This window comes from Astyanax mexicanus, chromosome 6, assembly GCF_023375975.1.
Source record: "Astyanax mexicanus isolate ESR-SI-001 chromosome 6, AstMex3_surface, whole genome shotgun sequence".
NCBI lineage: Eukaryota > Metazoa > Chordata > Actinopteri > Characiformes > Acestrorhamphidae > Astyanax > Astyanax mexicanus.
In genome coordinates, this window is record NC_064413.1 from 36,804,225 (window position 1) to 36,831,840 (window position 27,616).

The following is a 27,616-nucleotide window of genomic DNA, read 5'->3' on the forward strand; positions in this document are numbered from 1 at the left end:
GTACAATAAATGGATATAACCTCAATTATTTTTAATAATGGTGATATGGTGATATCGTCCATATATATCTATATATAATAGAGAATTAATAGAAAGAAAATAAGGGGGGTTGCAAACTTTCGTCACAAAAGGTAGGTAGTTAGATCTGTTTTTTATAGAGCAGTTAGTTAATAATGGGGTGGAGTTAGAGTGTGGTCTTTCTCCTAATAACTTGTTGTTGCATAACTTCAATAATAGGATATAAAAGCTTTGTTATGCTGTTCTATTATCAGTTTGTCAGATCCATAGCGTTTAATCTTCTAAAAATTACAATAATATAGTTAATTGCAATAATTTCTGGGACGATATATTGATATATCGTCCACAAAAAAAATCTTATTGACAGGCCTACCAGTGTAAGGTATGATTTACCCCAGCTTTCAATCACCTTTACCACCCATCAAACGCCAGCTTAGACCATCTGAAACCAGCTACCCGTAAAAGCTGGTCTTAAGCTGGATTTTTCAGCAGAGATGATGTTGGAGATTGTGTTTATTTGTATGTTATTTCACTTGTATATAAGAGTGAACAGTATTTTAGCCAGTCATGCAATACCAGACTAATGCATCAACAACTGTGACTCTAAACATTTCCCAAACCATGATTAGTTACATTTGTTGTTGTCTTTAATAGGGTATAGTTGCTTTGTCGTGCTGTTTTATTATCAGTATGCCAGTTTAAAATATTTAGTCTTTAGTCTTAAAATGACAGTAATATTGATAATGTATTGCAATAATGTATGAGACGATATATTGATATAAATATCATCATATCACAAAACCACATTTACCCTACATTAAAGACCAGCTTATACCATCTGAAACCAGCTAAGTTACCAGTAAAAGCTGGTCTTTAGCTGGATTTTTCAGCAGGGATGAGATTTCATGTCAATATGTTTACATGCATATCCCCCTCCCCCTCCACACACACACACACACACACACACACACACAGACGCAGAAGCAGGCTGTGTGTGTGTGTGTGCTGGGTGTGCAGTGATAGGAGAGAGAGAGCGCGTTGTAGCTTTAACAGTGAAAGTGAAATCCGAGGCTGGGAGAGAGAAGGAGGAGGAGGAGGAGGAGGAGGCGGCGCCTTGCCCTGCAGTAACCTCCTCCAGCCCTGTCGCTGCTGCTGCTGCAGCATCCCGCTAGCGCCCGCCTGCCCGCCGCTCGACCGCCCGCCTGCTAACTCACCGCTCCACCGCGCTCTGCATAGCCGTGTCGGGGCCCCCGGACCGCGGCGGTCGGGTGACGGCGTGTGCTCCGCGGTGTGGATGGAGGAGGAGGAGGCGCTAGATGCACCGGCCGTGCACACTCTTCAGCAGCCCGCGATGTTTTCATCCATCATCATCATGCCCAACTAGCTAACGAGCACAGCGGCGGAGCTAACTCACTCACCCACCCGCTCGGTTGATGATTGACGAGAGGTGAGTTAAGCCCCGTGTTCGTGTGAGCGGCTGTTATGGCTGTTTAGTTTATATGGCTGACATTTTTTTTACAGCCAGTGACATGTTTAGTACCTACGTCTTTATATCGCGCTAAAGCTTTCTTTACATGCTGTGGGAAATGCGACAACAGCTGCTGGCCTAAAGGACCCTCAACACGTTGGTAATGTTAACATGCAGTACATTTCCCTTATCCAGTGTTTTTATTATATTTAACGCCTCGAGGAAGATCATTAGTTATGTTGTGATTCATTATTATTGCTGCTGGTCTTACATTAGACTCACACAACTCCAGAAACTTCCAAATGATGAAGTGTTTACTGTTCACTGGCTGTGATTGGAGGAGCATGCAGCCTCGCTCTGTAGCCTTTTAATTTCTGTGCGATATTGAACAAATTAAATATCGCAATAATATATTAATGGTATTTTGGAATGCGTATGGTTAATGCTTAAAGTACTAATATGAATTATATGTTCTATACTAGCTCCTAAAATGATCAGGGCGTAAGAACAACATGTAGTGTTTAACCATTGGCGTTTTCAGTGCTTGGCGATATTAAACAAATTAAATATTGCAATACTCTCTTACGGTATTCTGGGATGTGCATAGTTAATGCTTAAAGTACCAATATGTGTTACATTTTCTATACCAGCTTTTGAAATGATCAGGACGTGTCATTAGATACTTATAAAACATGCTACGTTTGGCATCGCTGGACAGCAGTGCTAAATAGAGCACATTTTCGACTTGAGGAAGATCATTAGTTATGTCTGACTCATTATTATTGCTTATTAGACTCACACAACTCCAGAAACTTCCAAATGATGAAGTGTTGACTTTTGACTGGCTGTCATTGGAGGAGCATGCAGCCTCGCCTGAACAAATTAAATATCGCGATAATCTCATGGTATTCTAGAAAGTTTATGGGTAATGCTTAACTTTCTAGTGGCCTATTGGCTTATCTAGACAACAACACTAAATTTTGCTCTATAAGAGCCTGGAGTCCTCTTATGCGGCCATTATACTGTCACCTAGTAGTAGCCGAAGAATTTAAAACTTTACAGTTTTAATTTTGTCTAGAAATTTAAATAAACAGTAAAGGTTTATGTTTTTTACTTTGTTAAGTCTTTGTGTTGAAGCATCACTTCAAATGAGCCATATTGCTTAAAGAGGCACAGTTGTTTTTTCTACTTTTGTTTTGCACTCAGGCAAAAAATGCTGTTGTTTTCAGGCACAATTTTTTTTTTTGCACATCACTACTAACTGTGACTTCATTGTGTTCTGGCGAAATATAAAAGTAAAGTCCTCACATGTGGACATATTTTTCTCAGAAACTGCGTCATATAAAAAGATCATTCTTCGTTTTTACACTAATCAAGTGCCAATTTGCCCAAATAGCAAAGAGAAATAAAAAAACGCATGCAAGAGTTTGGGTCTTAGAAGGTTAAAGTACCAATATGTATTACGTTTTCTATAATAACTCCAAAAATGATCAGGACGTGAGAAAAACATGCAATGTTGTAATCACTATAAGCAATATTGAAAAAATAAATATGCAAGCACTGGCATCTTTTGACAGCAGTGAAAAACGTGTCAAATATGTTGGTAACATTAATGAAGAGCACATTTTCGTTATAGTGTCGGGTGTATCCTCAAATGCTTATGGTTCATGCATAAAGAACCAGTATGTGGTACATTTTCTGTACTGACATATAAAAGTTCTTGCACTGGCATCTCTTGTCAGCAGTGTTGAGTGCAACAAGAAATGCAGGCCTAAAGAGCATATTTAACGAAGATAATATATCACTGTTGAGTGTTTTTTAGTATATTTAACACCTCCAGGAAGATTATTAGCTATGGTTTGACATTATTAGGGTTCAAGCACCGAAGGTGCGTAGAACCCTATTGTTTTTGCTAAGATTTTTCTTCTTCTTCTTCTTCTTCTTCTTCTTCTTCTTATTATTATTATTCTTTTTCTCCTGAAAAAACAGTTGTGCAGCCTAAACCGTAAGTCATAGAGAAATGAAACTTGGTAGGTAGATGTAGGATCAGTGCATCTCGGTGGACAACAAAAATGGCACCGATTGGTCAAGTGGTGGCGCTATAAACAAGGAAATTCAGTTTTTCACAATTTTCTCAATAACTCAAAAACCATAAGACCTACATTCAAAATTCTTTTTTTGATGGATTCCTTGGGTCAATACCAACAACTTTCCAATTTGGACCATGCACTTCCGTCTATATAGATTTTTTGCTAATTTGCATAATATGCAAAACCTACTTTTGCAAACTAGTCCTAGGAATGTTGACCAATCCTGGCATGTTTGGTATCAAAACACTCGTGAGAGCATGCGCTTCAATATTCATTAAGAAAAAGTTGAAATATGTAAACAATATGGCCGCCATATGCAAATTAGTCCTTCCGGATATATGCCCCATTCACTTCAAGAGGTAAATTTGGAGCACTGTTTCTCAGCAACCGTGCAACCTAGCAAGTTGAAACTTTGCATGCAGAATCTATCATACAGCCTCTAAAGGATGTTCAAAGGGCAACTTAATCAATCAACATGGCTGAACACCATCAGCCAATCAGCATTCAGCAGACATTTTGGCAGGCTGAATTAATAACAGGTGAAAAACTTGATAATTTCTAAATGTGACAGGGCATCTCCAATCATATTAGACCTTCTTACACATCACCATTCAATGCTCCAGTAGGCACCATTGTGCAAGTTGGTGCTTGAACCCGATGATTGCCGCTTGCGGCTATATTTATTATTATTATTATTAATAAAGGACAAATATGTATTACATTTTATAAATTAACTTCTAAAATGATTAGAGTGTGTCATTAGTTATTAAGGAAACAGCTAAGTTTAGCACTGGCATCTTTAGACAGCATGCTTCCATTTTTTAAGGAATCTCTTTCTAAACTATAGTTAAAGGAAATCCAAATGCTGCTGTTATCAGCTTCTCTAACCTATTTGAAAGGTATCAAACAAAGTTTATTGTGTGATGTTTGTACATGCCAGCCTACTCTTCGCTAATTGTCCATCCACAGCGTGTTGGCCATACTCATTTTTATCAAGTTGAACTATGAGGAAGACTGCTTTCAATGCAATAAACTGTCAATGAAAGTGGATGCGCTCTCCATCGAAATGAATAGGATGCACTGGTGTAGAATGGGAAGTGGACACTTATTGTTAGCCTCTGGCTAGGTAATATAGCACAACCACTAGTAAGACATTTTAAGTTGTTGTAAATTTCAAGTGTTTGCATTTATACTCAGTGGTCCACATGCATCCAGTTTTCCAGGCATCACATATTGGATGGATAGGTAAAGTGTGTAGTGCTGGCTAAAGCAGTTAGGCTAAAACATGCTAATGTGAATTGTCATTCACATCAAGGTAAAAAAAATAGTTCCAAATGGTCTAAAGCATAGCAAAGCATTGAAATACATTGCAGTTAACTGTAGGCTGGACCCCAACAGTGTGGTGCACCAAATGTAAATAGTGGGACTAAAAAAACACCATTATTTTGTTATATAGGCATTATGATATGGATATAATTCTTCTTGACCATAAATATTTTGCTAAAGACCTGGCTAAACTAGCAACTAGTTAACTCTTCTGTGAAGTTAGTATTTGCAGGGCTGATTATATAGTTACTAGTTAAAGCTGTGATTGTATATGTTTAGACAAAATGCAGTTTGTTTGAATGCAGCATCTAGATTAAATATTTTTTTTATCTGACACTGTGGTGGGAGGCCGTGTCTGTGCTTCCAATGATCTCAGTTCTGTTTTCTCTGACAATTTCATTCAGTGACATTCAGTCATAATAACTGAATCCGACACCATATTTGCTCAGGCCGCCTTGTGTCACAGCCTGTTTGTGTTCAATTCGTTTGATGCTAGACATCATGTCATGCTTAGGCCCAGATTCCAATCTAAAATCTAGGTAGGAATTTAAAGATAAAAACGAGGGCCGTGCTCATTAGAATCGTAGTCATTTAGACATTGTGATTCAAGGCCTCTGGGCTCAGAAATGCTGGTATCTGACACTGATTTCAGCTAATGTTTGCTCATGCGTGTTCTCTCACGTCAGCCTGTGTGCTTAAGGTACAGTGGTGTGATAAAATTTACAGTTCAGAGGTTACTTTAACTTGAGTCCTGATTGCCTGGCTGGTTGTAAATCACGTTTTTCTGGCCGGCAGCACAGCAGAGTATACCATATGTACACCTCCATATGTTGCTATTTGACCTCCGTGGGGGGTTGCCCTTGACAACTGGCAGTCTTGTATGCTTTCTATATAAGGGGCAACTTTAAATACACTGAACTGTGTACTTTAGCCTGCCAGCTAGGCCTAAGTGTTAGAAGGTTAGACAGGTGGGTTTGTGTGCGTCTGTGCTTCTGTAGTTTCATAATGCTGATTAAACAACCATATTTTAAAATGGAGCATATTGTTGAAATCTTATGTCCACATTTTTATTTTATACAGCCTTTGGCTCTGTAGTAAAAACTTGTAAACGTGTGCGTAGCTTTTTCACAACAGAACAACCTTTAACATGCTGTAGCATGTGGGGGTGGGAACGGGGAAAGTGTGATTAACTTCCTGTACCATGCAGCAACACACATGCAGGCGTAGAGACAGGGCTGTCTAACAGACTGCCTGTCAAACCTGTGAGAAGTGAGAGGCATGCAGCAAGGCCAGTTTGGCCGGCCCACCCACTATACACCAGCGAAGTCACATCAAAGTCTGTGCAGATCTCCTGGTGCGACAGATTGCTGTAGCATGTACTGACTGCACACACTGCAGTGCTGTGACATGTTCAGTTCAGCGTCATACTGAAAACACAGCATGACTTTACGGTCTTCCTGTGTACTGAAGCTCAGTTCAGCCATGTCTGGGCCTATATAAACACTATAATTATAGGTTTAACCAAATCAGCAATAACATGCCCTAACTAGTCATGCTTTTGTTTTGTTATGAGTTTAATAATATCAGACCTGTTGTTATGTGATAACATAACTACAACTTTAGGTGTCATATTGCCAATGTTTGCTCCAATAGCAGGCCTTTGTGCACTGTGCAGTTTCCGCTCTGTCTTTTGAGCCCTTATAGCCTTAGGTAAAAACACTCTTAATGTTTTCCATTAGCTGCATGTGGTTGTGAAGCATAGGTTTATGAACTAGGTCAGTTGGAAGAGTGTATGTATGTAAGGGCTGAGGACTTCAAAGCAAGTCCCTTGGAAGATGCACTATATGGACACAAGTATTGGGACTTCTGCTCATCAATTATTCTTTTTTCTGATATCAATTAAAAAAAGGAGTTTGTCCTGATTTAAAAAAGCAGCAGTGCTAGCTCTTTCGCTGCTCAGAGTTGAGTATTTTTGTCCTGTAGTCTACACGCTTACCATGTTAAAACAAGCTACGTGGGACAAACCGCTAGTTAATATCGCCCTTGCTCACCAGAACACTTAGGGTTTTCTCAGTCTAGGGCTGTCAGGCTGCATTAGCCACTAACTGCGGCTAACCTTAGTGGAAATCTGCAAATCAAAGCTTACTGTAAATAAACGGAAGCGCTTAACTCACCCAAATAAACAGAAATTTGTGTAGATTAACATCCATTGCTTGTTTCCCTTTTAAAGAATATATATATTTTTTTTTTTAGGAATTACAGTTTTGTTTACTTAGCTTAGCTTTACTTAACTTAACCCCCCCTCACCACCACTCAGCAGCGAGACCTGCCAAATTAGAAATAAAACATCATGACATCTGTTCCTTACTAGTTTTGCATATAGCACCCTATAGTACCTTATAGTACGTGGTGCAGTTTAAAGTAGCTGAATGAATGGGTGTCCACAAACAGTTAGACATATAGCAGGGCAATTTGATTTTGTTTCATAATCATAATTGTGATTTGAATAAATAGGCTTTTCTGAGTACATACTGGATATGACCTTCTGCATGTATCATTAATCCTGTTTAATTTGATGTACTGTAGCAATTAAATATATCTGACTTCTAAATCTGCATTTAATCTTGTCAAGATGTCAATATATTTCAATAGATATTATTTGTCATTAATATGGGACTTTATATGGGTCAAAAAATGCCCTGATTCAAATGTAGATGAACATTAAAACCCCAGATTTCTTTTTGGTCCCAGAATACAAGGTGATGATTTTACATTTACAGAGGGCTTGGAAGATCCTAAATAATCCTAATCATAAATGAGCTCTCAATTTGTTTATTGGCTCCTTTATGACACTGTGCAGTAGCGTAGCATAGGTTTTAGCACCATAACAATAACCCTGTATTTATTTTTACAGGACAGTTTCACTGTTCTCTTAGATATGAGGGGGAAAAAACTGACATTTGTGGTGTTTTGGTATTTTACACTAGATTAAAAAAGGAGTAAAACCAGCAGTATCTAAAATTTGATTCTGAGGTCACTACCGTCTACCAAGATCGTATTATTTAACTATGCCACGGAAATTATGGCTTTCCTTTCTAGGACACCTTTAATTTTCTATTTGGGTCTTTAGGCTTCTTAATTACTTATTCAGTATATCATCTTGTTTCTGACCTTCCTCTTCCTCTTTTTACTTGAATAGCTCCAATAATAACTGCTGGCTTCTATTTATATGTACAAAATGCAATGTGTTGGACACAGTTGTGGTCCTAGTGATTTGTATTTCATAAAATAAAAGTTGATTGGTACAGTTTAAGATGTAATGTTGTCATTTAGCCTCTGACATTAGTATGATCATCAGAGTCCATAAGCAACCTAAAAATGTTTGTAGGATTGTTAGTGTACAGACCTGTTCAGTAAAGGACTGGTATAAGTTCAGCGTTCACATCTGTTATTCCCTCAGACAGTTCTGTTCCTGTTGTGATGAATCACAGATGCTCATGTTGATTGTTCTTTGACTGCTGAAATGTATGCTTTCAGCTAATTGCAATCACATCGCAGAGACAGACACTCAGCTTGAAGCTTGAGATTTTCCAGCAGTTGTGTAATTGGTTTGGAAAAAGTATCGTGCCAGGGGGTTAGATGATTTGTCCCCAGCATCCCATCGGCCTATCTTTTCTTGCTTCTTCCTGGTCCGGTTTGTGGTGGGCCCAGAGCCTATTTAGTGTTATTGGGCACAGGCATTCGCATCTTGGAGAAATGGCATAGCTAATTCACCTATAGTGTAAAGAAATTGGAGTACTTGGGGCCTATCCCATTTTACCTTTACCGATTTGGCCAATATTTCAAAACAATATTTGCTGACATATTGACCAGAAAGTGCCAGAAGTTAGTGATGCAATAGGTCATGATAAAGTAATCAGATATCAGTAAAATAAATAATACTGGGCAGATATACTGTATAATCATCATGTAAAATGTCAAGAGTGTTAAGTTTTCTTTCCTCTTAAGTAGTCAAAAAGTTTCATTTTAGATTAATTTTATATGATATTAAAACTTCATATGTACACATTGCAATGACTATGCTAAACTATATATTGTGCAGGTCTATGTACTACAGCTGTTTTTTTTATAACAAGCCTAATCTGTCTTGGTAGCTAGCTAGCTGTTCCCTTTTCCACCTTAAACGTTTCAGCAGTTTGGAACAAGAAAAATTGTATAAGAATTTTAATAACTTAAGCTCTCTATTACAGAGGAATGAAGGGAGGACTATAAATAATTATAAATAAATGTCATATCAGTTTACAGAGACCATTGTTTGTAGTCTAGTTCATGGTTGTCTCCTGATATAATCAGATCCTAGTGGTGCTGTGTTGATGTTCAGTTATACTTTAATCAGACAAGGTAACAGGTTAAGCCAGTGTATGTCAGTTCTGCTGCAACTTTCTAAAGACGCAGGGCAATTAATGCTTGCCCAAGCATTTAGCCTACAGAGCAGCTTTACACACCAGCTTAATCATTCTCATTATTAAAGGTAAGGGACCATATACAGTGCTGTACTTAACCTTGTGTGGACCAATGTAATTATCAGTGCCTCTGTTCATAAATGATGGAATGTTGAAGGCTAGCTTTTAATTAATAAAGCCATATGGCGGAAACAGTGTCCAACAAAAAGGGCTGCCCTATTGCCAAGGACATGCGTCGGCCTAGTGAAAGCTGTCACTGACTTACAGTCAGACAAGTGAGAGCACTTATTCATTCTCCTACACCTCCTTTCATCAGACAAGCTAGACCGGTCACGATAATTATCTTACTTATTGTACAGTATGTAGCCATGACCTACATCATTTTGACTGAACTCGAGAAAACGAAAACTCCTGTTTTTAAGTTGTATTTGTTTTGTTTGTCAGTGTTTTTGTTTTTCAAATTATTGAAAAGTTAATTGCATTATTAGGCTGTTATATTATCATTATATGTGTGAAATACAATTTATCCTAAAAAGACAACAACTTTTCTCTATTATTTCTTGGATATAATATTATTCCAGCAAATTTATTGTAATAGACTAAAGACAAGCATAGCTTTTTCAGTGGTTTTGGCATTTAGTTCTTTTTTTTGTAACAGTAACTGTGTGTGATTTATATATTTGTATCATATTGCAATTCCAAAACAGATTCGATTTTCTTTTTTGTTTTTAGTAACAGTGAGATTTAGTTTCTGAAGTATGCGAGTAATGAGTGTCAGAAGTAAGTTGCAGATGAAGCATTCTTGTGGCAAAAAAAAAAGTACCAGTAATGATGATCAGAATGCAGAACCAGATTTCACATTGCCTGAAGCTTTAAGCTAATAGCAACTAAAGTAGCATTTGAGTGAAGGGGTGTAGGGATGTACTGAGTGTTTTTCATACCAGACGGTACAAGAGTAACATTCTAGTGTTCTGGTATCTGTTTTTTTAAAGAAACATTGGGATAAGGCGATACTTGCTGTAATATTTATTGTATACTGGAAAAGGACCAAGAGACACTGGGCACTCTACTACAATTGGCCAACATTGACCAGAAAACTAGTTTCTCAGGAGAAACCTTTCATATATATTATAGTTTGCATACAGTTGGTTGAAAGCTAAAATGAACGGCATAAAACTGTTACACTTGTTTCTAAAGTTATAATAGGTGTCTAGTCTCTCTTTAAGTTATAAATGTGCATATTGACATCAGAACATACGTACAGGTGTAATATTTGATATCAATATCAGCCCAGAATTCCTATATCGGTGCATCACTCAAATACACAGTACTTGTTGTTATGGTAAATATCGTAACTTAGCAAGCGTACATGCCATCCAGACACTTTTTTTGACTCAGGAAATCATGGTGGATTGGACAATGTTTTAGTGCGTGTGTGTGTGTGTTTGGAAACTTTGAACATACTTATGTTTACTGCCTAATTATCAGAATAAATTAACTACCCCAGCAGGCTAAATGAACTACCCCAGGGGAGAATACATGGCACTAGATGGAACAAACGGTAATTTGCTTGTATCTAACTCGAACTGAACTGTGAATTTTGTGTACGGTTACATCCCTAATATAAAGTAATCTATCAATTTTTATACTATTCGTACTATTTCAAACTAAAAAATGAATAGTATAAACACTGATCTGGCCCGGTGCCAATATTTGATTATTATTCACATACATATGTGTACATGCTGATACAAAAACATGTATTAATTGTTTGATATGTTGTAATATGTTGGAACTGGGACTAAATCTACCAGATTAGCATTGTGCAGACATAACCAGACAACTATTTTAGTGCAGTAGTGCACCATCACTTAAACATTTTTTTTACCATAACTGTGTCTTTTCAACACGTGTGGAGATTAGTATTTTTTATTGTGTAAAATGCAAAAGTAGCAGTGGTGGCTCATTGTTACAGGGGTGGGCTATTGATTACAAGGCCCTTAAGCAAGGCCATTAACTCTCTCTGCTCCGACGTGCTGTAGCATATCTGACCCTGGCTTGGTAAGCTAAGACACATGCACAGAAAAGATTGTTATTGTACTTTGCAAGTTTAATGACAATAAAGGCACAATATTTTATATTACATTTGCATTAAATGTTGCTGGTACCTTTTTCCCTCTATTTCTGAAATCATATCATGTGTGGATCACTGATCTCGTGCTCCATTGGCCTCTGTGGGATGACCTCATTTTATCACCAATGATAAATTGGAGTCTCTCAGGAGACAGGGAGGAATGACCAGTGGATCTGTTGAAATCGGGTTCATAATTTGTCTTTGAAATTTCAGAGTAGCTGAACACATTAACTGGACAGACTGCCTCTTCATTGGAATACAGTATCCGTTCACTTTGACTCTTTTGAAGGATACATTTTATTTGAATGTACTTGCAGCACACATGGTGTAAGAGCATGGTGTCCTGTGCTGTGCTGAGCTGTGCTGGATGTCTACTTATATATTTCCAAGGATTTAAGCAGTTGTCCAGATGCCTACAGCATATCTTGTGTCATTCTTGGCAGTAGTTATCTGTGGCACAAATCAGAACAGTGCTTTAAATAATGTGAAGCATCACGGCATGTCAGAGCTGTTTGTGCTGTGTACAGAACTGAACATTTCTCCTTTGGTGTTTGAATGGTATCTGCTTGAGTGTACTCACTCTGGAACCTGAGGCTAAATGTCATGGCCTATTTTTTTCGCTACTGTCGGAGTTGTACAATCCAAAGGTTAAGCCTATTAAACATTTACTGTTCTCGTTTTCATGTCTTTGGGAAGAGCCCCCAGTGTGGTTAGAAATGGGGCACAAGTTGCTTGTACGTCTGTTTACATCACTACATGGAGTCTCTCCTCACTTCTCTCTCATTTTCCCTCTTTCTCTCTCTCCTCTGCTCTGCTCTCTCCATCAGTGGGCTCGGGTGGCCATGGACACCTTCACCCAGCTAATCCTGCTCATCGCTGTGGTGAGTTTCTTCTTCTTCCAGTGGCTCTTTCACACTGTGAGTCCCTGGGTGTCGTCCAGGATCAGCCCTGGCTTTCTGAAACTCGGCCACAAACAGCAGATTGAGTGGAACTCCAGGTAAGACACTCGGTCATGTGTGATGTTCTAACTCTGTCTGGTCTGTCTCCGTTTTTCTGTTTATACTTGAATGTCAAGTTTTGAATTTAATGGTTCCTAGTGCCAGGGTATGAAAATGACTTGAGTTTAAAGCCACATGCTAATTTGCACCAATAGCTGGTAACACAAATAGAGCCACCCACATATTATTTGCAAGTGGATACATTACTCTAATTTAAATAATGAAGACTGTGAATCAAGACTGCATTGATGAAACACTGTTAAATTGTCTGTTAAATCTCCAAACCAAACATCTTGGGACAGTTTCCTAAATATTAAGGGAAACTTTTTTAGAACCCAGGTCTAGATTATCATGCTAGATGTACTTAAGTTGCTTAAGTGATGGAAAGTGGTGTTTTAAACATACTTTGTCTGTGTAGTAACTCATACATTTAAACCCATAAAAACCTTACTCTTAGTTACAAAAATATATATATATTAAACCCAGATAGCAAAAGTGATCTGGCCCGGATCCGGCACAATTCAAAACGGATCTGGCCCAGTGTCCTTTTGCACAGTGGGAACCAATGACTCCCAAGCCTGGTCTTGGCGAACCACCTGCTAAAATATCCAGGGTAGGATTTACAGTGTTGTCAAGAATCACCCCTTTCTATTAAGCTGTGAAACCAACCTTCCAGACTGGTCCAGCATTTAGTCTACTCATTACCTACAGTATTTTCAATCAGTTAAAAGATTGGGAGTTTGGATTATGAAAATAATTTATTGCAAAGCTGCAAATCATTATGGGAAAATGCTCTCTTTATTAACAACACTATTCTCCACACATGAAGTTGTTTGTATTAAATGTAGGAATGGAGAGAATATTTGTCAACCAAAACTATTAGTGGAAAGAAAGACGAAAATACTTTAACGTCATCTAATTTTTGGAGTAGTAAAAAGTGATGAGATTAATGTAAACCCTAAAAAATTTAGATTATGTGTTCTGCATTCAGCTTTTGAATAAATGGCTAATTTTGTTTGGTGAAACCAAATTTGGCCCCAAAAATATATATAATTTTGGTGCCTCCCTAATAAATTGTAACATACAGGAATCTGAATAATTTCATCAGATTGCTACTGTGAAAATGATTACTCTTGTGTTGATATAATGCACTGTAAGATGAGCAATTTATTATAAATATCAAATATACACCCAAAGTCACATTAGATTTTTACTTTTTTGTGCTTTTTTTCGTCCTATTATATGTGTTTGTCCATTTGTCATCTCATCAGCCACTGCTGTGGATAAGCCCTTAACATTCTACCCAAATATTCTGGCAGAGAGAATCCAGACTATGTGTCACTGGGTCAAGAAATTATTCAGCAGTAGTTAACAGAATAATTGTTACATTAGTGTAGTGAACAGTAATGCACATTTCAATGTTTCATTATGTTAGAACCTGCGTCTTCGTACTACTATTTTAGAATGAGCTTTTTTGTGGCTTTTACAGTGAGTTAAGGCTATTGTCACAAGCTGTTTACATGGTTTGTGCTAAAAACAAGTGTGCAGTGGTGTAGAAACCATTTTGAAACCTTCATTCTGTCTGTCGTCTGATAGTGATGTGCCAGGAACGTGCTTTTATCACATGCTTTAACTGTCTGCACCTTGTGTAATTGCAATTCTAATTCATGCTGTTACGACAGATCAAAGTTGTCAAAATATTGAACGGAGGCTGTCGTCTTTCTGGTGCTTTAAGTGCTATCCTGCCAAATGTGGTAATACGACTGAGCAATGCTCTTTCTCCCAGCTGTCTCAAGACGTCCAGATTACACAGAGAGAGCAGGCTGTAGACTGCCACTCAAAATGACGTGTGTGTGTGTGTGTTTGTGTGTGTGTGTGTGTGTGTGTGTGTGTGTGTGTGTGTGTGTGTGTGTGTGTGTGTGTGTGTGTGTGTGTGTGTGTGTGTGTGTGTGTGCGCGTGTGCGCGTGTGTGTGTGTGTACTTTTGAAAGAGAAAGAGAGACAACTGTAGATGTCTGTGGGAGACGGATGAGAAAATCAGGGCAGTGTGTACAAAAAACAGAGCAGAAATCTCACCTGGCTGGTCGGATTGTAAACTGTAATACAGGGCAAGAGTCCTAGGGACGTGACCACTGTGTAAATAAAGTTGCTGTTGTGCAAAAACTTAAAGCGACAGCCAATAAGTAGGTGCATTGAGCATGTGGATTTTCTTTTTAAACATGCATTGTGGTGCAGGGGAATCTGGTGATTTTAAGAAGGGCCAGCTCTCTTCTGTCTAAATCTGTATTTTTATTTTTATTTATTTTTTTATATTATGATGAGTGAATGAGCAGATGACAATTGTGGTTGCTGTTCTAATACCCCTGTGTTCGCAGTATTTCTTGTATCAGTGCCATTAGCAGTGCTGCAGTTGCTCAAGTATCCAACATAATCTTTAATGGCCAGAGGAAACCTACAAGACAGCATGATTTTAGAATAAATATATTTGGCTTTGCTGGGATGGTTTAGAAGCACATTAATGCCATTTATTTGGTGTATTTTTTTAAACAAATTTTTAAGTTTAAAACAAAAAAATGCTGCTTTAATTTAAAAATATAAAGGCCAGTATAGACTTATTATTATAAATATAAATGTTCACAATGAAAGATTATATTCCAAAAATTGTGATACATTTCTATTAGTTCATTCATCATGAAATTGGACACAATGAAAAGAACACAAGCCAGATTTATACATCCAAATTCAATGTATGTCAAAACGTGATACAACAGCAAAAATGGGGATACAACTGCTCTGTGTGACAACAATGAAATCAGCTTTTATTACTCTGAAATGTCTAATGAGAATGAAATAGATGAAAATGTTTTTTTAATTTGCTTTGTGTTTCATTTATGTTCCTAGAACGGTGTCCACACTCCATGCGATACTGGTCGGACTCTTCTGCCTCTACATCCTTTTCTTCGATGAGGCTGTCAATCAGGACCCTGTGTGGTGAGAGCTCTCAGCTGTCAGGCCTGGACTGTCACAGTGCATGCAGAGATTGCTGGGAGGAGGCTGCTCTGCAGGAATGGACGTAGCTGCAGTGTACTCTCAGTCTCTCTCCCAACAGAGCCATTGTAATAACTCATTTACTCATGTGTTTAACCCTACAGGGGAGATCCTACACTGGTGAAGATAAACGTGGGAATAACAACAGGCTACCTCATATCTGGTGAGAGTTTGTTCATATGCTGCCTGATTAGATGCAGGAAAGTGACGGGGATAGTCAGCGCAGTGTGAAAGCATGTTAATTAACCAAATCTTGGTTGCTCCTTTCAAATAGTTTTAGACCTTTTTTTAATAGTGGTTACAAAAACAAGTGACCATAAGAGCGTACACATGAGAGACTATGCATATAATTTATCAAGTAAAAGAACAAAAATGCATAGTTGATAAAAAAATAAAAATGCTTCCGGTTTAAAATATATGCTTTACCTAGTAGGTCTAAAAATATAGGTAAGGTAAAAAATGAATAAGTAAAATGCCTAAAGAGTATAAAATGTGTTCAATATTAGAGCCAGATATGTACGATGTGATCTGTCCCGGGGTGTATATCTCAAAGATCAGGGTTGGTTGAGTGTTTTCTGTAAGCATTTGTGAGTCAGGGCGCAGCTGTGCGTGAGATTCTGCTCTCTGATGTACTTCATGTAAAAATGACGGTCTTGACAGAATGACTGTGTGCTGAGTTGTTTGACCTTTACATCCTTCTCTCTTCTTCTCTCTGTGTTTTTCAGATCTGCTGCTCATATTTTACTATTGGAGGGCGATAGGGGACAAGTTTTTTGTAATTCATCACCTGGCAGCATTGTATGCTTACTACTATGTACTGGTGAGTTCCCTATTGTCCAATAGCAGAATGTGCAGGCAAGATGGGAAAGAGACGATCAAGGGTGAACAGCCGTGCTGCTCAATGGGAAGCTGTGGTGTGAGAAGTGCGAGAGGTGGGAAGCTGCTGCTAAAAGCTCTCTGTTCTCCGCTAACACTTCAAGGCGCTGCCAGCTGGAGTGTGTTTGATTATTAATGCGGCGCTAATTTAGCATAGTGCGTCAGAATCAGCCTGTTATCTCTTAGCGATCTGCTACTCTTAACAAAGAGTGAGAAAGAGGGGAGAGTGCAGCTCGATTTCAGAATGAAATTGCGGTCACACAGAACTGCTGCCTCACTGTTTTCTTTGTGGGGGTAGGAGCGTTACTCCGATGTGTGTGGGTGGTCCTGATGTTCCTAATGATGGACATTCTCGAAATTTCAGCCTGTGTGTTAAAAGTGGCCAAGTCACATGATCTGAGTAGATGGATTATGTCATCACTCTTTCAAAACATTCCAAAGTTCAAATACAGAAGGATTGATCCCCAAATCCGTTCTCGGAATATAGTGATTCAAACTGATAAAAACAAGAGGCCATGGCCTAACAAAGGCCACAAATATGAAACCTTAAAATATCACACTCCTGTCCTCAGCCGTACAAATACAAGCAAATGTTAATTTATATGTTCATATAGAACATATAAATTATTTATACCTTATACTACTGCCACACATCTTTATGTACACACAGTGTAAATTAAGCATAAATAAAATATACCAAAATCAGACCTGCCAGCATTTGTGCATAATGTTTAATCTCGCATTTCACCATGTCATCAAAAGTTTGTCTGTTGTGAGTGTGTTTGCAGCCACTTGCACTGTTGGCCTGGCTGGTTAGCAAGGACACTTATCCAGCAAGCTACCCCTCAGGCAATCTACTACTTTTATCCACTCTAGATTGTCCTCCAAATTGTCAGTTTTACTCATAAAATCTATATTCATAAAATTTGTTCTCGGTTGGCAGGTCTCCAAAATTAGGGCCTACAATTCAATATAATAAAATGATTGATAAAAATACACTACATATCCAATATATCCAACATATCCATATCCAAAATACATACATGTCCAAATGAACACATTCAGCACCTTGTATATGGCACCCACTGCTGACACAGATGTGCAAATACACAGACACACAGCTTATCTAGTCTCTGTAGAGAAGTACTGCCAAAAGAACATGACTCTCTGGAGAAGACAAATATGAAAATATTTTAAGCATGCCTAATGTTAATCATGGGCTAGAGGCACTGAGCAGTGGAACTGTGTTCTCTGGAATGATGGTGCTCCATCCAATTCTTTTAGGCAACCACAGTAAATTACATGTGTTTATTATATGACTTATTTATAGGAACATATTAAGTAAAAAATAGTTCAAATTTTGCACACTATAAGGCATGATTGCTTTTTATTAGGTAATTTAATTAACGTATTGCGACACAAACAAAACAATTGTTGCATGTGCAAAATTGATGGCACATTTAAATATGGTCTTATTTTTTTATATATTCAATTCAACAAATTGTGCTCTAAAGTGTGCAGACATTTATTAGATTTTAAAGTGTTTCTGTAGAGAATTTAGTTTACTTTCCTCTCTTAGTAAAGCAGTAAAGTAAAGAAAATAGATTTGAATATGGTGCCCAAACTTTAACTGAACAGCCAGGAAATGTAAAGGATCAGCTAGTATGTGAGAAACAATCAACTTTATCTTTACTGAAGAAAAGAACAGTTCCTCACTATCAGAAACAAATTTTGTTTTGTCTTTCTCATATGCTCTTTCCTTGAATGAGTTTTCTGGCTTGACAGAGTTTACTCCCGTTCAGTGTGGCCGTGGATTTAGTCTGAAATGTTAGGCTAAAGTTAAAGAATTATGATACTTTAATATAGTAAATACTTTAATATAGTAACTTGGTTTAAGTTATTTTATTTAGATTCATATAGCCACTTTTCAACGAACACATTTCTATGCTTTGCAGGCTTGCTGCATTAAATGCTGCCTGAGTGTAGAGCAGGTCAAGAAAAGCTGTAATGTTTAAACACTGGTCTTGGAAGGCTGGTGTCCAGCACAGTTTGGTGTTTTTCTGTTTCCTGTTCAAACACATCTGCTGAAGTTGCCAATCAACAGGGTTGAGTTTCCCAAAAACATAGTGATACAAAGATGATTCTTAAATGATAGAGATGACACACTCTCACTGTCTCTGCCAGTTAGCATAATCTTAGTGTTGGGATGCATTTGGGAAACTGTGCCCTGCTTGGTTGATCCAGGTGTGTTTGAGCATGGAACTTTCCAAACTGCTGGACACCAGCTTTCCAGGATCGGGAATGAAGGATAGAGGGGGAATAGCTTTCGCTTCCAAAGCTTACTTATATTTACCTTTACTTACTTTCATACTTGCGTTATAACATTTAGCTGATTTTTGCGAGGCCAAGCACTCTGGAGGCCACTGCTGTTCACCTTTGGCTCTGTTGGTCTGTAACTCTGTAGAAGGCCAGGTTCTCTTAGCTGACTATGGCTATGATGACTATGGTATTTTTTGCATGGAATGCTCATTGATGGTAATGGCAGAAGCCCTCCCCCCCGTCCCCTTCCCTTCCTCCACCCTGCTTCTCTCTCACAGCGCCCTCAGTAAGTGGTCCTGCTCTGTGCTGGGCCAGGCCGGGGCTGGGTGCATGCAGAACCAGCTCGCAGCTCCAGTGCTGCCGCTGGTGGAGGGGCTGCTGTCTGCATGCTCTGATTACCTTACACTCCTTTGTGCCAGAGCTGAGCTCTCTCTCTCTCTCTCTCTCTCTCTCTCTTTTTTAATCTTTCCTTTCTCTTTTTGATGTTTTTCTTTCTATCTCTCTTGCACACACTTTCTCTGTCTTTCACACCTTCTTCTGCAACTCTTTTAAAACCTAATGGCCACATCCTGCCAGGCAGGGCTGACAGTAGTGCAGCATAACCTGAAATAAGCTCAGATTATTTGCTTATTTGCTATTTTTGAAAAAGAGACTCACAGCTTTTTTGTTTTGTCGTTCTGTAGAGAACGTACTGCCAGGCTGTATTTGGATGCCGTTTGATCAGCACTTACAGTATGAGCTTGAATTTGACTGCCTTGCGTTTTGCTATCTGCCCACGTTCCTAATTGGATCCAAATATGCATGATGTTACTAAAAAAAAAAAAAAAAAAAAAAAAACAGCTGACATTTGATGTTACTAAACTGTCAGGTCACCTGATCGAAAATGCTAAACAGCTGTCCCGAATTCTAATCCGACATGCAGTAAACAGCATGAAAGGAATTGCCTAGTGAAAAAAATAATTAATCAAAAATGAGGATGTGCTAACAGAAGGAGTGCTCAGCTCTGTGGCATAATGGTTTTGCTTTTCATCAGTTGTTCCTAGGGAGGATTAAAAGTTCTGTTAAATAAATAAAAGTAAATAAACAAGTAAAAACGAAGAAAAAAGGATTGAATTATGATGTGGTGAATCTCTATCTGTCTCCAAATTCATTCTGAAAATCCCCCCCAAAACAATAAACACGAAAAAATCCTCCAGAAACACTAAGTGAATGTTGTTGTAGGGCCATACTGTCACTGGACACTTTCATGACTGCCAACTCCAGCCAAGTCGAACATGACGTTTTCCAAAATGAGGAATGAGATTAAAATGGACTCGACTTTCTGCTTCTAGTCTCTCGACTTTGTTCCATTCCTGTTGGTATGAGTCGATTTGTTGTTCGAAAAGTCATAACCGTTATCCGTTGTTACTGTTTTCTGTGTTATTTATGAGAGTTTGTGTTCCCAATAGATTACAAATTGGCATAATGCATAATTTTATTTCAAATGCATTTGTATAAATAGTTATTTCAATGTATCCAATGCTTTTATTGTCAAATGTTGTTAAATATTTGTATATAATGAGAACATCTCCAGCATATTTGGTCATTTTATAGTTTTGTAAATTGATTTTTTTGTAGTTCATCTTAGTACAAGTTAAATTCCAGGCGCATCACGGACTATAAAGGACTATAGATGAGTCCTGTTAGCTCCTAAACATTTCGAGCTTAGATATATCTGTTTGTTGTGTGATTTTTGAATCAAGTCGTGCATGTTCAACTAAACTTTAATGTTGGTGTTGCAGCTTTTCTGTTGTTTTTTGCTTTTCAGTCTGCACCTTTTTTTCTGAGAATCTGTCTGTCTGTCTCTGTCCTCACCTAACATGACTTCTTGAATAATGCAGTCCCACTTCTTCTGACCAACAAAGTCTTCATGCAAAAACTACCAGAACTTAAAGTTATTTGGGTATATTTTTAAGTATAAAAGGGGGCCGGGCTTAAATGTAGATGGACTCCTTCCTGTCTTGTCTGCTGTTGTGCTGTTGCAGAACACTGAGCAGCTATGAAGCCCAGTTACAGTATGGACTTACCAGTGCCTAGGGGTACTAGCATGCATATGCTGGTGTGTTTCTATTTCTACTCTTATTTTCTGTCTGTATCTATTCTTCAGTAAGTATTCTAACCTCTGCATTTCCTTTTAGCATCGAGGTAAGTATGCTGTTCATATTTGCTAGATTTAGATTTTTATTTTTTTGGCCAAGAATTAAAAAGGTGAACATGCACATAAGTAGCCAAAAATGACCAACCGCTGATCGAAAATGCGGGAAAGCAACTAGTCTCAAATTTCTAATTGCTCTTAATCAAAAGCCTCCTGCCAAAGAAGTTATTCTGTTTTATTTAAAGTTAAGATCATTGTACTCTGCTTAATTTAATTGGAAGCACAGCAAAAGTCTTTCAGTTTATACTGATTTATATGGTGGTACATCGTTCTTGTGACAAGCACATTTCTAGTACTTCGTATTAGCTTTGTATAAGTAACAAAGGGCTACTACTGACATTTTAAAAGGTATTTAAATGCAACACACATGTTTAAGCTGGCTTGTGTTATCAGTATTCAAACATTTGGTCAGTTAGAATTAACATAAATATTTGAGTTGTATTTCAATACCTTTTAAAAACTGTCAGCAGCAGCATGTCGCTTTCTTGGCTGATAGAAAGTACTAGAAATTGGCTCCTGTAAATACAACACAACTGTGTTTTTCTGGCACATATTATTCTTGTTGCAACATTCGATTAGTGTTTGAATAAAAATTTGCCAAAAGTGGAACTCGAAGCTTTAACTGGTGATTCTCTTTTTGGGATTTTTTCATTAAAAGGTATGTTAATTTCCATTTGTAGGCTGTTGCAAGACACACAGTCTGTGTGTTTTGAAACCTTTTAGTGAATAGAACAGACTTTACTACATTTGTGGTATGAGGAAAGAATGTGAGGAAACAGCAGTATGCCACACAAGCGGTACTAAAATAGCATTCTTGTGCAATACATGTGGGTATGACTGTTGGTACAGTATCTGCCAACTGAAAGACTTGCTGTAAATTTTAGCAAAAAAAAAAAAGTTTAACCTAGACACACTGGTCTTTACATTAAAACTTCTGACGTGACATGAATTACATTGATTACTTATAATAACAGATAAAGTAAGTTATGGCTGTGTCATGGCGAGCCCATGCCTTAACAGGTCAGAGGTGTATTGTGACAAAGGTGGTTTTATTCTTATGGCTGAGGGGTGTAGTTGGACATTACTATTGTTTTATAAGGGATTGAATGAGTGTAGTACCTAGACTTCAGCAGGGATTGTTCTAGAGGTGTGTAACACACTATCTTCAGGTGTGTCCTGCAGAGCTATTAGTTTCTTATCTCTCATTTTTTTGTGTGAATATCAATCATTCTGTTGAAAGGCTGTTTGATGGTAACACCATTGAATGTCCCAAGTGTGTAAGGATGATATGTACTGCTTGTGGTGTAGTCTAAATATATATAATACTGTATTATCCTCTTTTCACCCTGTTCTTCAATCTTCAGGACCAAACAGAACAAACACAGATACCACATGTATTATTTGGGTTGTGGATTATACTCAGCACTGCGGTGACACTGACTGACATGGTGGTGTTGTGCTTGTGTCTATTCCATTGGTACGAGTGGATTAGACACAGCAGGGCTGCTGGAGAGTCCACTCACTGTCCGAGGTATTAGATGAGTTGGTCATTCTCTAGTCCTTCATCAGTAATCAAAGGGTGCTGCACACAGGACTCATCGTGACACTGAGGTGTTTAAAAACCCCAGCAGCACTGCTGTGTCTGATCCACTCATCCACCAGTGTAAAATACACTAACCCAGCACTACCCCCACAGTGTCGGTCAGTGTTGCTGCAGTTCTGAGAATGACCCACCACCCAAATAATACCTGCTCTGTGGTGGTTCTTTTGGGTCCTGTCAATTAAATAAAAGGATAAAAGGAGGATAATAAAGTATCCTGAGAAACTGAAGGACTGCAGTCTAGTCTAGACGGTTTGGTCTTAAATACAGACAATTAAAACTAAACTAAATATAGACTAAATCCTATCAAAACGTCCTTCCTCATTTTTTTGTAGAAGCAGGATTTTAGAATTCAGGATGTTGTGAACTGTTCAGAACTATTGATGATGGGAATCTGCAGATGTGTCATTTTATTTTGTCTGTCATTGTCTGTTTGTTCTTCACTTTTGCTGTTCCAGGGCCAAGGAATGTTGCCTTATTTTGCTAACTTCCGCCTACTTGCAGAATTTTCCACCCCATGTGTAAACCAGCGGTAGGTGTTATTATGCTTTTGCTTAAGAAATAGTTTTTTAAGCATGAATAACTCAATATTAAACCAGTTTAACACAATATACTGTATATTTATTAATCGTATTACTTATAAAACTTCTATAAATTAAGTTTGCACCTTTTTATTTTCAAAACTGTGTAGCTTAAAGGCTTTTCCTGTGCTATTTGTCACGTCATTGTGTTTGCCTGTGTTTTGCAGCTGGTTCTTTGAAGTGTTAGGTTACCCTAGAACCTCCAGGCCCAACCTTGCCAACGGGGTCCTGATGGCGGCCGTGTTTTTCATGGTGCGGATCGCCGTCATGCCTGTTTACTATAGCCGTATGTACTCTGTCATTGGCACGGAGGCCTTCTACCGGGTCCCCTTCGGCGGCCGCAGTGCCTGGATCTTCTCCAGCATCTGCTTGGACATTATGAACGTCATGTGGATGCACAAGATCGCTCGCGGCTGCTACAAGGTCTTGCAGTCCAGCCGACAGCTCAAAGCCCAGACTCAGGAGAACGGAAAAACTGACTAAGCATGACGAAACATTTGCTCTCTGCAGCGGGGGGAATTCTAGGAAGTCTCTTTCCTTCTCAGTGCACTCTGATGTTTCTTTTTTATGATTATTTATTTCTTTTTTCTTTTTTTTTTTATCCCTGCTGACAGTTTGTGAGTCAGTCAGCCAGCAGAAGCGTGCTGCTGCCACCGGACATTTGGACTATTTCTCTTCTTATCTGTCTCTCTATCTATGTCTCTGTCTCTATCCTTTGGAGGCCAAGCAGGGAAATGAAGCTGGACATCATGTGACCGCACAGGAGAATGAATGACCCCAGAGCAATACTTACTTATATAGTAAATGGCCAACATTTTTTTTTAAGCAGGTTTCTCTCTGTAGCAGGAGCACTGATGTCACATTGAGCTGAGCACTGCTGGTAAAGACAGAGAGGTCGGGACCCAGTGCTGTTGGAGCTGCACAGCAGCTGAAGCATTGGGACTTTTATTTTGATTTTATTGATTTATTCTATATTTTTATTTTTTGGAAAGCCTGAGGCTTTGATCTAAACTTTGTTTAGTCCTTGGTAAAAACAAACTATAGACTCTCTGGGACAAAAAGAACACAAAAACGACATGTGCCACATGCTTCTGATTTATTCCTCAAAATCACTGCCCCCACCTTGGTTAAATCTCCGTCCACTGACTGAGAGAGACTCTTTCCTCTCACCTGCACTGCACTACAGCGGGACTCGTTCAGATCACAGGCCGGGCCTGAACACCACCCCAGACGCCGTGTACGTGCCGAAAGAGGTTAAGGACAATTAACTGTGAACCTGCACGCACATTTTAAATTTACACAGAGTATTTTATACGTGAGATTGTAGTTGATCAAGAAGAGAAGTGCACTTTGCTGGTGTGCTGGAGGACACACTGAAGATTTATTGCAGCCAACGAAAAACCACGTCAAAAAAAGGGACATTTCTGCAATGTTTGTTGAGTAGCCAAGATGTTTTCACCTCAGATTTGATTTGTACGTGTTAATTGTAATTGGAAGGGAATCGGACATGTTCTCACTCCACTCTGCCATGATTACAAGACAGGTCTTGGTTTTTAGAGTGGGATTAGGAAGCAGTTTACACAAACCCACACAGTCTCACACACACACACACACACACACACACACACAAACATGCACATACAAACTCACATTTGCAAGTCTTTCCACAACACAGCTTCATCTGTGTCCTCTTTGTACAGTCGATAAGTGCATGCTGCAGTGTGGTTCTCTGAATGTTTGCATTGTAGATAGAAATGTTATTGGACATGCTCAAAATACTCATTTGAATTAATTTTATGTACAGTGTATCGAGTCAATATAGAACATAAATGCTTTTGGAAAAGGGGGTTAAAACAGGATGTCCAGGGTGTTTCGCTTAGGGATAGGTACATTTGTCCTGTACCCACACACAGACACACACGCACACACACACACAGAAAAAAAGCAGGGACTGGGAACTTTTTCCTGCATCATACCGTATTTATTTGAACCAGTCCAGTCCAGTACTGGGTCAGCATGTACCTGCATATTTATTCTTTTGAACTGAAATGTATGAAATGTACGGATAAACAGTGCTTGTTTATCTACATAGACGTATACAGATATACAGAAGCAAGAAGGACATATATTACAATCAGTTTAAACTGCATCATGTGTCACTTTGTAAGACATTTTAGAATAGAATGTTTGTACTATGCGCACTCTTGCATTTAAAGGCAACTCGCCTTCACTGATAACTGAAGTAGAGGATGCTACACGTTGTTGTCGGTTTCGTTATTGGGAAAGAGTATTTATTATGTGTGGATGTATGAGTAGGACCATGTGAGATTTCCGGGAATTGTTTGCTCTTTTAAAAAAATTGCCAGAATTTCTATTTTTAAACAAATGTACTACTTGAATCCTTGCTATACCTTGTTGCGAAAGGCAGGCACAGAAATTTGAATTCTTTTAATTACGGTACGTGCAAGATGATTCCAGCCGTAATGTTTTGCCTTCACGTGTTGTGCAGAATTTTGTTCCAGATGCCTTTTCTAGAAATGTTTCTTTAAGATTTTTACCACTTTCCATCCGTGTAAGATTATCATGTCTGTTTGAATGCATTATGTTTGCATGTCTTTGTTCCTTGCTTTTGTAACTGACTTGCCATAGGCCGAACGTTGACCCTGAAAGATTGCCTTTTTATTTTTGTTTGTTTTGTTTGTGGTTTTGTTGAAAACTGCATATTACACCAGCATAAGGCAAGTCTTAACTTTGATTTTAAAGCCTCACCAAATTACCACAGGTTGGTCTTTTCCTTCTGATTAGAAACACAACATGTTGGTAGCATTATAGAACGGACATCTAATTATGTTCTTTTCACTTTAATTTCTTCATGTTCATTTATAATGAGCTTAGCAAGAGTTGAGTTGTTTTAAAGTTCAATTGAAGTCCATGGCCAAATTTCACGATCCACTATAATTGCTTAAGCTGTGTTCCAAAAGTCTAGGCTGCAGGCGAGATGTGACGACTCTCTCAGTTGCCTATTGGTCACACGTATGGAATAGTCTAACAAGGCTTTGTGGTGACATCACCAGAAAAAACTCTGGAACTTATTGTTTTCTGCCCTTTTTGATCAATGTTCATGTAGCTATTTTTTCCCTTGCATTGTATATGCACATGTAATTGCAGGTAACCGAGGGACAGGGAAAGGATTCATCAGTTGCATCCTTAAAATTGCAACAAACGTTGGCTGCATTTTCTTTAAACAAAAGGCTTCTTTAAAAGAAGGCTCCTTCAATTTGTAACAGTGTTCTATGCTGTAGCAGCCGAGAAATGTAGCCCAAGCTTTGGAACAAAGCTATAGTGTACACACAATGGATTTTATCAGTATGATGATAATCCATCACATTGTTTGGTTTGGCCGAGCAGTGAGCTCACACGTGCAGCAAGGTGTCTAAAATCATTCACTACCATGTTAAATTCTATTTTCTATAATAGTGCTGCTTTATATCGTGATCTGTATTTTCATGTGTAGGGATTATGGTGGATATGGAACAGTTTCAGACACAGCTCTCTTCTTGAGGTGACTTTACGTGAGTGAGTCTTTAATTACTCTGAGAGTTACCCACATCCCTAAGTCATTTAAAAATGGTAGAAATGGATTGTAACTTTATTTTCATGCTCTGGAAATATTACTGGTAAATTCTGGACATTTATATACTTCTGGATGCTTGAAAGGAAGTGCAAGAACTCAATGGAAAAACACCTTTAAGCATGTTTATCTGTGTAGACCTGGCTAATGATGCTGTTCTGCAGTCCTATAGAGTGAATGGCCTCACCATGTCAGGTGTCGGGTGTGTCCGGCTACCTCTGGATCACATTTCTCTCATGTTCACTCCTCTTCTCTTCATATTTCACAAAAGAAGTTTTCAAATATTAACCAAAGCATGTAGATGGGGTTTAATGTTCACACACTCACAGATCAGGAATTTATGAAGAAGGACCAGGAATTTTATTTATGAGCGTCAAATGTATTTATTTTTTAAATCTTCACATCTGTCTTAATTTTTTCTGTCATGATGCCATCTGCCTCAATAAAGCAATACATTCATATTGATTCAGTACTAGTTTGCCTTCAGTGGACATATCTTTCAATTTTAAGTTGTGTGGTTTGTGAGGTACTCTATGCTTTAGGTACAGTGGATTTGAACTGAATGCAGAACCTTACGACCACCACTGATATATAATACAATATACATGGATCAGCCATAACAATAGCTCCACCTCTTGGTTTCTACAATTATTTTTATTATTATTTGATTACAGAGTGTAGTCTATTTGTTTCTGTGTGTACTCAACCTGTTATCCTTCTGTCATCCTGTTCTTTAATGGTCAGGACCACCACAGAGTTGGTATTATCAGTATTTGGTTAATGGGTCATTCTCACTGCAGTGACACTTCCTTTTAGTGTATTGTGTTAGTATGAGTAGATCAGACAATGGTTGCAGAAAAGATAAGACAAT

At 38.3% G+C, this 27,616-nt stretch overlaps 1 protein-coding gene across 2 annotated transcripts; it reads left to right on the forward strand.

Moving 5' to 3' along the window:
• Nucleotides 1–1,141: 1,141 nt before the first annotated feature.
• tlcd4a (TLC domain containing 4a) lies at nucleotides 1,142–27,210 on the forward strand. 2 transcript variants are annotated; one of them, XM_007250391.4, is made up of 7 exons: nucleotides 1,142–1,465; nucleotides 12,327–12,496; nucleotides 15,398–15,487; nucleotides 15,649–15,707; nucleotides 16,270–16,364; nucleotides 22,992–23,065; nucleotides 23,282–27,210. In XM_007250391.4, exons 2-7 carry the CDS (start codon nucleotides 12,342–12,344, stop codon nucleotides 23,595–23,597), a joined length of 789 nt encoding a protein of 262 aa, XP_007250453.1. In that variant the 5' UTR covers nucleotides 1,142–1,465; nucleotides 12,327–12,341; the 3' UTR covers nucleotides 23,598–27,210. The 2 variants fall into 2 exon arrangements, with proteins under 2 accessions (XP_007250453.1, XP_022529361.1); XM_022673640.2 differs by lacking the exon at nucleotides 1,142–1,465 and adding an exon at nucleotides 1,551–1,646.
• The last annotated feature ends 406 nt before the right edge of the window (nucleotides 27,211–27,616 follow it).

Coding starts and splice junctions, on each gene's coding strand:
- tlcd4a (XM_007250391.4), top strand. CDS start 12,342: ATGGACACCTTCACCCAGCTAATCCTGCTCATCGCTGTGGTGAGTTTC. Junction 12,497..15,397: donor CAGATTGAGTGGAACTCCAG/GTAAGACACTCG, acceptor TTATGTTCCTAG/AACGGTGTCCACACTCCATG. Junction 15,708..16,269: donor AACAGGCTACCTCATATCTG/GTGAGAGTTTGT, acceptor TGTGTTTTTCAG/ATCTGCTGCTCATATTTTAC.